At 40.9% G+C, this 12,620-nt stretch overlaps 1 protein-coding gene across 2 annotated transcripts in view; it reads right to left on the bottom strand.

The window, feature by feature from the left end:
* Positions 1 to 12,620, bottom strand: part of WDFY1 (WD repeat and FYVE domain containing 1) — a 954,352-nt gene that overhangs the window by 673,590 nt on the left and 268,142 nt on the right. For both annotated transcript variants that reach the window (XM_044070252.1, XM_044070253.1), the window contains exon 3: positions 3,332 to 3,405. In XM_044070252.1, the coding sequence (XP_043926187.1) occupies positions 3,332 to 3,405 (74 nt within the window). The remainder of the gene's footprint in view (positions 1 to 3,331; positions 3,406 to 12,620) is intronic.

Below are 12,620 nucleotides of genomic sequence, written 5' to 3'. Positions count from 1 at the left end.
ATCCCTCCACTAGAAAACCTCCTCAGCTGGACTACCCACCATCTCCCTCAAGAGACCATAATTTTAGGTGACTTCAGTATTGATTGGCAACCATCCAACTCAGCATCTAAACCTTCATGGCTTCACCGAACTAGTCCAGTTACCAACCAGAATAAATAAAAACTCCAACAAGCACACTACCCTGGATTGGAGACTAGTCAGCAAGATTCCCCAGTCCTATATAGTAGGCTGCCAATCAGATAACCTCAGTGATCATTCCCCAACATTCCTACTCAAAAAACACCTATAACCAAGTTAAACCTGTCATCTACAATCAAATACATAAAAAATTACACTTTAACCCAATCACATTCATCTCATCCCTCAAAAAAATGTAACTGGCACCCTCTAAATTACCTCAGCCTAGATGACGCAGTCCAATTTTTCAATACTACCTTCCTAAGCATCCTAAATAACCATGCCCCCTTAAGACTTACCAGAACCAAAGCCCAACCCTCCCCATGGCTACAGAAAACCACTAGGTCAGAAATGAAAAACCAAGATAAAGCCTGGGAACACTGGCGCAAAACCAAAACCTGCTCAGCTAGACAGAAATTCCTAGAACTACACAATAGAGTCAAAAAGCTAATAAAGGAGGACAAAATCCAATGCTACCAGTCTGCCCTCAACTCCTCCTAACACAACCCCAAACTATGGACCTCCATAAACTCCATCCTCCACCCAGGTAAAATCAATACCCCTACACCTAACATTCCTCACTCCTCAGAAAACATTGCTATCTCATTCAACACACACTTCACACAAACCGTACTATCACTAGCTAGACAACACAGCCCCCCTCCCCTACACCCCACACCTTCACCCAGTAATCTCCCCACACTCTTCTCATTTTCTCCCATTCCTACCTCCAACATAAGAAAACTCTTAACTAAACTTAAACCCACAAAATTAGCAGTAGACAACCTCCAAAGTGAATTCCTACAAATTACAGCTGACGCCCCAGCCTACCCAGTATCCATCTTGATTAACCGATCTCTGTCAGAATGCTACGTCCCTACACTATGGAAAATATCACACATCATTCCCCTTCACAAAGGTGGCCCCTCCACAGAACTAACAAACTACCGCCCCATAGTGATTCTATCTCCACTCTTCAAAATACTAGAGAGATGCATTCACTCTCAAATCTCAGACTACCTCCTTAATAACAACCTCCTTTCTAATACTCTGCATGGTTTCCAGCCAAACCATAGCACCACCACTGCCTTGCACTCTTTTACTAACACTATCCTTCACCATAAAAACAATGGCCATCTCTCCTCTGCTACTTTCCTAGACCTATCTAAAGCATTTGACATGGTCCCACACAAACAACTCCTCTCTGTACTCAATAACCTATCCTTTTCTCAGTCAGTCACCAACTACTTTCAAAGTTACCTGTCTGACCGCCAGCAATCTGTTGTATGGAAAAATGACATATCTCCCAAACTACCTGCGTCTATTGCTGTTCCCCAAGGATCCATCCTTGGACCCCTACTCTTCTTTATTTTCACCAATAATCTAGCCTCTGCCACCAAACATGGCACACTCATACAATATGCAGATGACTCAACCATCATCTGCTCAGCCCAGTCCCTACCCAAACTGCAAAAGGTCACACAGGATGCCTTTTCCTCTGTTGAAACGTGGCTATCAGATGCACAGTTAATACTCAACCCAAACAAAACTAAACTCCTCATATTTGAACCCAACAAACATACTCAAAACAACTCTCACTTTAACATCACAGCAAAAAACACCACCACTATCCACCCAACAGAACACACCAAATTGCTAGGAGTTGAAATAATCTCAAATTTGACATTCACATATCTATGACCATAGAGTCCACCAAAAACTAGGAGCCTTATACAGAAATAAGCAACTCCTCACCAAAGCAGCTAGGATTTCAGTTGCAAATTCGTACCTTATCTCCACCCTAATTTATGCCTCTCCAATATATAACAACCTAAGGCAATGCGATCTAAATAAACTTGTGACCTGCTAGAACAAAATCACCAAATTCACCACCGGGGCATCCTACCACAGTCACCACTGTCTCTCACTTATGAACTAGGCTGGCTAGAACTCCCTCGCCTCCTTCAATGGTATTAACTTGCACTCGCCCACAAACTGGTTAATCATCCTTTAAAGGTCCCATACCTCCAGTATCTACTCCAACCCTATCCTCACCACCAGACCACTAAGATCCAGCAACAAAAATCAATTACAGGTTACTAGAGCCAATAACACTGCTGGAGAAGCACTATTCTCCAGTGCTATAGCCAAATTATGGAACACCCTCCCCCCACAATAACCTCTCTACCATCATGCACCCACTTCAAAGCTTTACTTAAAGCGCACCCAAAAACATGCTGGCTATGCCCTTGTAAGTCTCCCTTCTCCCACTCCATCTACCCTCTACCTCTCTTCCACCCCACAAACTACCTTTGATTACAGCAAGCTCTGACACTTCCATGCCTATCTACTTATTACATGGCAGTAACTTCTTATTGTAACAATTAATATCTGCTATGACTTCGTGGATAGAACAGATGCTAGTTATCTACTGAATGTACTATGTTCTTCATCTGCAACTATGTTTGTAATATTTTAATTGCTAGGATTCATCTGTAACTATGTCTATAATATTTTAATTTGTGGAGCTTTTCTCCCCAGGCCTCCACTGAAAATGGACCTGCGTCCAGTGGGACATTCCCAGTCAACAAATGTAAATAAATAAATAAATAATAAGAGAAGACAGGAATTGAACTATTTATGTAACAGTGATTACATTATATTGTAAAGAACATTCTATGTGATGTATAATGTTTTTATTAATGTGAACTTGTTAATATGGTTTGATTACTGTTATATAAATGTTAGTTTGCCTATGTAACAAATGATAATTCACTCAAGATGTTTAAAAAATGCCCTGCTTGGTATAGACATGTTTCTCTGTCAATTTATCTAAAATGCACCAGGAACTACTTTTTGTTAACAAGAGCTTCTAACAGGAGAATTGACTGTGAGATAGGCATTAAAGACCAAGAAAGCAAAGTTATATAAAATAAACACAGTGTTTGGGTATATATTTCACAAAAACAATAAACTACACTACAGTGCTGTAAAATGGCAATAAATGACACATTAACACAGACAAAAAAAATGGAAATTAAAAAAAAAACTGCAAACAGCAGCTGAGCAGATAAATAGCACATAACTCTTACAAAACGTTACTTGTTCCTCCATAGTAAAACAAACTGCAAAAAACCTTGCCGGTAATACTTACTACTATTGCTCCACTATCCTGACCAACAAATATCCGCCTGCTGTCATGATGATATGCCATGGAAGTACAGGGAGCTTGGGAAAAAGGCACAGAAATTAGAAAGAAATCATTTAAGCCAAGTCTTCCTACTCAGACTACATCAGTCAGGCAGCAATTGCAAAAATCAAAACAGAAGAATATTTAAGCTACTACAAGCATACATCTCAACTGTGCAGATATTTGCAGAATGTCAAGATTTTGGCCTCACATTTTTAGTCCATTTTTCATAAAGTTGTGGTTTTCTGGCAAATTAGTGGTAAAGCATTAAAGATTGAAGTTAGAAAATAATGACAGATATTTGAGTTTCATGCTAATACAAAACCTGTTATTCTATCAATTTTCTGAGATGGTAAGAGCAATATTTAAAAACTGCCCCTATTTTTGGGCCTTTGTCCCACTTTTATTTATGGCTTTGTCCAGATTTCTTGCTCTAAGAGAGCAAGTGGTATGACTAGAAGTTTCTCCATTACTAAAGCAAATATTTGGTATAAACTGTTCATTTCATATTAAATGAAAATTGAAACCTTTAAAAATGAAAAATATACACCATATGATCATATGAAGTTATTAAGCTATTGCTCCGAGGCCCTTACAAGTCTACCCAAGAGTTTAGCCCATGTTTAGACAAATCAGCATCCAATGCTCCTGTCCAACAGGGACATGGGTGGAATCCCAGGGATGTATTTTCTATTTCCCATCCAGTTAACCAGGTTGCATTTAAAAAGGGGTAAAGAGGTACTCTGATTGGCATGAAGAGGGAGTCTACTCCACAAATGGGGGGGGGGGTCCTCAGAGGCACAAATCTGTCCCACCAAGTCCTACTGATGTCAGACCAGGTTGAGGGCACATGTGTGGGTTACTCGAGTGGAGCTTGACTTGTGGATATGCAGCAGTCCCATCAAGGCGGGGTCTAAGATCATTTTGTATGCCAGACAGAGGTCATCTCCAAGGGGTCTGTATGAAGCTGAATAGAGGGATAGGGCTTTTAGCCTACCTGTGTATGGTAGATTTTTCAGGCCCTGGAGTCTCCTGGTGAGGAACCTCTGTGGTCTCTCCAGCTGCTGCATGTGCTCTGCAATGTACATGCCAAATGGGGCATTGTACTCAATAATGGGCCTTATAAGGGAAGAATACAGGGATGTTATGACCTCCTTGTCCCTGGATGAGATTACTTATGAGGTGGGCCATGTAGAAAGCTTTGCGTGCAATGGAAGCAACATGGTGGTCAAAAGTCAGGTTGCTATCAAACTGGATGCCCAAATCCCTCACAACTGATTGAGTGCTTAGGATGTTGTTATTAATGTGATAATTTGTCGGGACATCATTCTCCCCAAACGGGATGATTATGCATTTTTTGGTATTCAGCTTGAGGCCATCTTTCTGGCACCAGCCATTTGTTTGGGTGAGGCCCTTTTGGAGTATGTTCAAGTCACTAGGGGAATTGATGACCGCACCCAGCTTGCAGTCATCTGCAAACCTAGTTAATCATATCCCACTGGTTTTGGCCTGCACCTCAGTAAAGTATATCCCAAATAACAGAGGCCCCACGACCGAACCTGGGGTATTCCGCTCGATACAGGTCTACTGCTTGAAGTGGCTTCCCCTATTTTGACTAGGTGAGTTCCATCAATGAGCCAGTTAGCTACCCATCTGGTAACATATGGACTGCTGCCTAGTTGAGAAAGTTCATCTATTACAGCCGAGTGGGGAATAGTGTCGAAGGCTTTGGCCAGGTCAAGGTAGGCAGTCTTCCCTTGCCCATGGCTTTGGTGACGGTCTCAAAAAAGTCGATCAAATTTAACAGACATGACCTCCCCTTGACGAAGCCAAACTGTGTGGGATAAAGTGTTTGGAGGTTGCCAATGTCCTTGTTAATGAGGTCCATGATAATCCATTCCATGGCCTTGCAGATCAGGTTAGTTAGGCTGATGGGTCAATTTCCCAGATCAGTGGACACTCCACCTTTGTGTAAAGGGATGAGAGTGGCTGTCCTCCACTCAGCTGGGATCAAAGCTGGTACTGAGGCTTTGGTTGAGTATGGCGCCTAATGGTGCTGCAAGTTCCTGCCAGAGTTCATGTAGGATGCAGCCTGGAATGTTAATGGGTCCCACGGAAGCTGTATTTTTTTGCCTTTGAGAGAGCAGTGATGACCTGATCCCTACACATAAACAGAAGGAGGCAGGTACTGGGAATGTCCTGATTTACTGATGGGGGGAACAGAAGTGTGAAATTTTCACTGAATCCGTCAGTCAGCAAGTTTGCTACATCTACGGCAGTTGTATATGTGGTGTCCTTGACCACCAGTTCTGAACAGATCTGGGTGCTTCCTTTGAGACTGCGGACATATGTGAAAAGGCCTTATGACTGTCTCTAGTAGATGTGGCCAATTTGGACTCTAAGTTTGCTGTGGAGGACTTCACTAGTGCTCTTATTTGCTTGTTCAGGCTAAGCAGAGATTGTTTCCAGTTGGACACCTGCTCCTTCTTGGTCCTGGACAGCAATTTTTTTTCTTTTGTTATAGTTTATTTATTGCAGATGTCCACCAAACAGGTTTACTCTTCCTTGCAGAGGATGACTTAGTCCCATAAGGTATTCCTGATTCCATGCATTTATATAAATATTCGTATAGTGCTTTGGTATAATTTTGGATATAGGTGCCAGATCCTGGAGAGGTGGAGGGGCTGTGAAGCTGTTTATACCATCCCTCAAGAGGCTGTAATCAGCTTTGGAGAAGTTTTTTTGTTTGACCCTAGCTAGAGGGGGGGGGTTGGGGGAGATGGTGACTTCGAAAGTGACCGCTTTATGGTCGATCTTACCAAGGAGGACGATACTGCAGGGATGCTGCAATGATTACTTGTGTTGATTAATACCAAGTCCAAGATACTATCACCTCTTGTGGGGGTAACAACTAGCTGTTCCAAAGCATTTGCATTGACAAAACTGAGGAAACTCTGAGCATTTGTGATCTGGCATTAGTAGTTCTTCCAATCTATGTTTGGGTAGTTAAAATCACCCAAGATCAGGGTAAAGGGATGAATCTTGATAGATTCGAAGAGGTCCAGATAGGCACATTGGACATCTTGAGACAAATTTGGGGGCCGGTAGCTAGCTATGATTTGTATAGGGGTCTTGTCAATGGTTAACAACACCTGGAGTGTTCTCTTGTGCGTCATACTGTCTGACCAGCCTGGAGGTGTACAAGTCTTTAATATATATTGAAACTCCACCTCCTTTGGCTTTACTACCCACAGTTTGGAGTCTGAATGTATGATAGGATGAGTAACCAGGTAAGGCTGGGGTGCTCTCAGAGCTTTGAACAAAGTTTCTGTGATTGCGCAGATGTCAGCATTTTCCAGAGTTAGGAATGCTTGCAAGGAGTGCAGTTTCAGATTTAGACTCCTAGCGTTTAGCAGCATGACCTTTAATTTGGGTTTTGTTGAAATTTTTATGCTGGTAGTTTTAACCTCATCACTTTTTCTAAAAAAGGCACTATGGGGGAGGCAAGAGCCTTTGCCAGAAGCCTGAAGCCCAAGTGAGACAGATGCAGGCCATTTCTGGCAAATCATCGTGGTCTGCTAATCATATCTTCCCAGTCTGTCAGGTACTGGATCCCTTTGGAATAACACCAGAAACTAAGCCTATTATTAAAGTCAATCATTTTCTATTTGTATTGGGCATCATTCTGGGTGACGGTAGAATGCTGCTTATGACTAGGGACATACCCTGCCTGGGACACAATCAGCGAGTTCAATCATGTCTTTCTTCATATAGTCCAGGGGTGTACATCTCAAGTTATTCACACCAACATGGACTATGACAGAGTCATAATAGTACCTGCTGTTGAGAGACTTGAGTGTGTGGGTGATACGGCAGATTCTGGCCCCTGACAGACACTAACCGTGACTTTCTCCTTATCCAGCCTGGTTGTGAGACACAGGTGTGTGAACTATGCGTGGTATGTGGTGCGGAGGGCTGTGAAGATCGCTTGTGTTTTTGCCTCGGAGGTCTCCTTTGTTTGGGTATGTTTTTTTGAGGACCTCCACATATGTGGGTGTGTGTTGTGTAGGTGTGGGTGATGTTTGAGGTGTAATGATTGTGTTGACAACCTTCTCAGTGCCAGATATACTGGCTTGTGAGGGAGAGAGCATTGACTCTAGGTTCCTAATGTAATTGCATCTCTCGCAAATCGTATTTCTAGATGGTAGTAGTAAGTGGTTGTCTGTGTACATAAGGCAGTTGCTACACTGTCTCAGGATGCCCATATCAACCAGACTGGCAGGAGAAAGTGTAGGAAATTTTCCATCCATATTTGTCAGAATCTGAGAGAGAAGGGCCAGGGAGAGCTAAGGGGTAAGCCTAAAGCCCAAGTGCTTAAACCAAAACTAACAGGCTAAGAAAAACACTTGTATGTATTACTACTTGTTTACAGCCAGTTTAAATTGTAACAGAGAAGATGCAATTGAACACTTTAGAGAACAAGCCACAGCAAGTAGCAGAAAAAGCAAGATAAAGAAGTAATAGAGTAGGACGGGGAAACACAAATACAGTAAAAGCAGCTGAATAAAGTGTTTATGAGCAATTTTAAGCACGTATTCAATGCAGAACTATAGCTGGGCATCTCACAATAATGCACAATGCAAACATTCCATTACTTAATGCCAAAAAATAAGAAAAACTATGCAACTATATTCCTTTACTACTACTAAAGTATCTTCATAATTAATTAACATATTTTGTATTAGTAATGAAGCTCTGAGAAACACTGCCAATTTTGATCATAACAGAGGGTTTAAGCATTGGGATATATTTATCACTTTAAAAAAAGAAAAATCACAAATACAACAGCAAAGCATTTAGCAGAGATCTTTCTGTGTAAACCAGATAATCTTTCAAGAGTTGAATCCTGGTTAAAGGAACATGATCCTCTCTCCTCTTTCATATACAAATATACTGCTACAGAAATGTCCTTTACTTTAAAACAGGTGAGGCTCCATGTTAGAGGTATAACTAGGGTAGGGTAGAGTGAATCGGGCCAGCCATCAAAGGCACAAGATGTTGGGGGAGGGGCACAATCCTCTGTGCCAGCATTCAATTTCTGAATAACGATTCTGCATCTGCTTAAAAGCTTTAGATCTCCACATATGGTCTAGTGCAGTACCAAAATTAATGCCAGTAATCCATTTTCTATCACAGCTGAAGCTTCAGTGTTGTCACATCATGCATTTTTAAGTCCTCAAGTACAAAAGAACTCTTGCCCCCCCCCCCCCAAACTACGAACAGAGGGCCTTATTAATGCCCATAATGTTTTACTTGTAAAGGACTGAAACAGGCCAAGAGAGACTTCTAAGCACAGGTCATGCTGTTCAGGAAGGAAGGAAGGAACTTACAATTCATCATCCAAAATGAAGAAAGCTTCTTGCAGCCTGTAGTTCACTGCAATAAAGACATGCTCTAGGTACACATCCTGATGTCCACATCTGAGTAGAGAGAGACACAAAATCATAAGATACCTTGATCTGCAGGCAGAAACAAGAGCCATGTGGAAGAAAGATACCCAGACAGTTCCAATAGTAGTAGGAGCAACTGGTCTTATAAAAGAGAATTTACAATCCTATTTAGATACGTTACCAATTCATGTAACACCATATAAATTGCAGAAGGAGTCATTGCTGGGCACATTACGGGTACTGCGAAGAGCACTTTTGGCCAACATCAAAGAGTGAAATAATACTAATGAACTTTAATCGTACTCTGACTTAGGAATGGGGTCCATTCCCATCATGGTATTAGAAACCCAAAAGACTTGGAGAAATCAAAAAAAGAGAGACCAAGGGAAGAGTCCAGAAGAGAAAATTACTGGAAGTGGTAATACCTCCTCCTCCTGAACTCCTTGGATGTATTTACATGAAGGTAGACATATTGGACATCCAAACTTTCAAACAAAGAAGAGTGCACAGCACCATGACTATGTAAAAATGTTTCCTTCCAAATTAATTTCTTTAGGCAAAAGCTAAAATGATCTGAAGCCCTTAGTTTTTCACCCAGTAAAACAAGATTTTCCTATTCCACAGATACAGGAGAATACAGTTTTGATGCTAGCAATTTGAAAGGAAAGAGAAAAGGGAGAATTTTTCACGTACGTTGCCTGGTGAGGTAGAATGTGAACACTGCAGAGTGCTCACTCATGGCAGGCACACAAAAACATTGTAAGGTAAAAGATGGCAGCTAAACTTTCTCTCTTAAGTCTGCATGCCAACAAACAGAATAATGGCATTTCCACATTACCCAAAACAGCAGACAAAATCCGGGCAAAATACAACTGATAACCAAAAAGTGCAGAAAGAGGCAAACTGAATCAGAACACGTAAAGTAAACCAATTTAATAAAAACAGAACAGAATTAAGCACTTCCTTCCTTTGTACTTAATGGACTTCATCAGAACTCCCGATCAGTTGAATGTCTGCATCAATCCCGACTCCACCAAATGAGTTGCCACATGGTAACACTACAGAGAACTCTGACAGGGGGGCTAACAAGGGATCACTGAACAAAGACTTGTACTCAAACAAGTCTCAATTTCTAAAATCAAAAAACTATTAAAGAACTTTAAAACATACCACTTTTGCTCCTGATAACATACCACTTTTGCTCCTGATAACATACCACTGGAGTACTTAAAACATTGCTGCTGATGCTCTAGCTTTTCCCATCTCAATCCTAATCATCCACTCTGTCACTGAAAGCTGTGTCTCAACCCTATGGAAAAGTGCTATGCTCTCTCTCTCCATAAACGTAGACACTCAAATGCGCTCTCAAACTTCAGGCCTACAACCATGCTGCCACCATTCTGAAAGATTCTGGAAAAGTTTGTCCAGTTTCTACTCTTCAGCTTTCTCAGTGGTAACCACTACTTTTTCCCTACACAACATGGTTTCCATCCTTTTCATAGAACATGTGCAACTCTCTTTTAAGTTTTATAATATTTGTGAACCAATATTAAAACTCTAGGAACTTAGCTTCAAAACTTTTCTAAGATTTATCCAAAGTTTTCAGCATTGTACCCTGCCAGAAATTGTTTCAAAAACTATTTCAACCTCTCCATTGGTTACATTCCTGAAGCCTGAAAAACAGCTATTGTAATGCCATTTTACAAGGGTGGCCCAATCACAGACCCTAGTAACTACAGACCCATTAGTCTCACTAGCCTCATAAGTAACACTATGGAGTGCACTACCTCAGATTTCATTAATCTGGAAATTGAAAATCCCTCATCCCTGGACCATCATCAGTTTGGGTTTATAAAAGGAAGGTCCTGCCTCTTTAATCTCATTAATTTCTCAGAAAAAGAAACTGAAGTAGTGGACAATAGTTATGCAGTGCATACAGCATATCTAGACCTGGCCAGTGCTTTTGACAGCATTCTCAATGCAAGCATTACTGATATACTTATTCAGATTTACAAGTGTATATCCTTAAATTCTGCGATGGATGGTTAACTTGGCTGTCTGGCAGATCATGTGTGGTTAAGAGTGGGAGCCATTCAAAATGTCACAGGCCACTACAGCGAATTCCAAAAAAAAAAAAAAAAAAAAAAAATTTTATATATATATATATATATATATATATATATATATATATATATATATATCTTTATATATAAAAAATGTATGAAGCCGCGGTGGGCTGGAGTGCCTTCTGTGTGGAGTCTGCATGTCCTCCCCGCGGTAAAGTGGCCTTCGAAAGACATGCGTGAATGAGCATGCCTTCGCTGAAGGTTGGGCGTCGGCCTGGCAACTTGGCACCAAAAAAAAAAAAATATCGACTGCCAATCATTAGCAGACCGGAGTTTTGCTGTGGTGACCCCTAACCGGGAAAAGCTGAAAAAACATACATATACATTATATATATACATATATATATATATATATATATATATATATATATACATATATATATAATGTATACCAAGTCCAAGAAATCATTTCTCAAAATATTCCCGGAGTTAATATATACAACTTATATTTTAAAGACAACAGTGATTTTCGAGGTTCACTCTTCTGCTCTCTTTTCTTTTTTTTTGGCTTTTCAGCACTTTCAACATTTCAACAGGGAGCTGGTTAGATTAGCAGGTGCCACATCTGAAAGCAAAACAGTCACCAGTGTGTACCAAAATGCTCAGTTTTAGGGACCTCTCTTATTTGGCATGTATTTCTCAAACTTTCAAGCCTCCACTTCTGGCTTATGGTTAACTAACTTTGCAGAGGACTGTAAACTGGGTGTTATTCGATCTTCAACTGACTCACAATTGCTCTAACACAGCTTAGCCCATGTTAACATTTGATCCAAGAAAAATGGTCTCAAATTAAATGTAAAACAATATAGCATAGCTTATTTTGGTAAACAAAACTGTTTCACTTGCCGAGTATGAGATGCACCCCTCCAATCAAACACAACTGTAAGGTATCTGAATACTCTGGTTAATAATTCCTTATTATTTGACCATCATGTCTCCAGAGCAGTTCGGAAATCCTTTTATATGGCCCATCTAATTTCCAAAGACATCTCCACTAGATCCAAAGAGGTCTTAATTCCCCCATACTCATATGTTAACAGACCCATTTTTGAATAGAACACACCTTTTGGCATGCATCTATTTAAACATAGCACACAACTTGAGAAACCTCAGCGATTCATAACTAAAAAGATCAGTGGCCTCAAAAATCTTAGTTTATCAGGTGAGACCGGCAGCCCTTGCTCTATACTCGGTCTCTTACAGTTTGTGGAGCTCTGAGTCTAGCCTTTCATGCCATGAAAAATCCAACCCTATTTGACCTTCTATTCCTTCACAGAACTAGCAGTTTACCACATACCCACTTAAAAGAAATAAACCTTCTATCCCATTCATCCGCAAACGCTTTTTCCCATTTTTTGCACATGGGGCGGGGGTGTTGCCTCTCCAGTGACAATCATCTACAGCCAAGGTTTACACCACCAGGTAAGCTAAGCCCTGCTGTGATACTTCTTCCACAATACACACTCGCATGCATGCTCACAACGATGGCCAGTTTAGTGTGTCCAATCCACCTACTGCCGGTCTTTGGTATGTGGGAGAAAACCGAAACACCCGGAGGAAATCTAGGCAAATACAGGCAGGGCAAGCAGACTCTGCACAAAAGGCATTCCAGCAGAGAATCGAACGAGGGGATCTGTGAGGCAAAAACATTATCCACTTTGACACTGTGTCGCTAAA

Source organism: Protopterus annectens, chromosome 4.part1 (assembly GCF_019279795.1).
Source record: "Protopterus annectens isolate FY-2018-M chromosome 4.part1, PAN1.0, whole genome shotgun sequence".
NCBI classification, from domain to species: domain Eukaryota; kingdom Metazoa; phylum Chordata; order Ceratodontiformes; family Protopteridae; genus Protopterus; species Protopterus annectens.
Note: the sequence above shows the minus strand (reverse complement) of the source record. Positions and strands in the feature narration are given on the sequence as shown.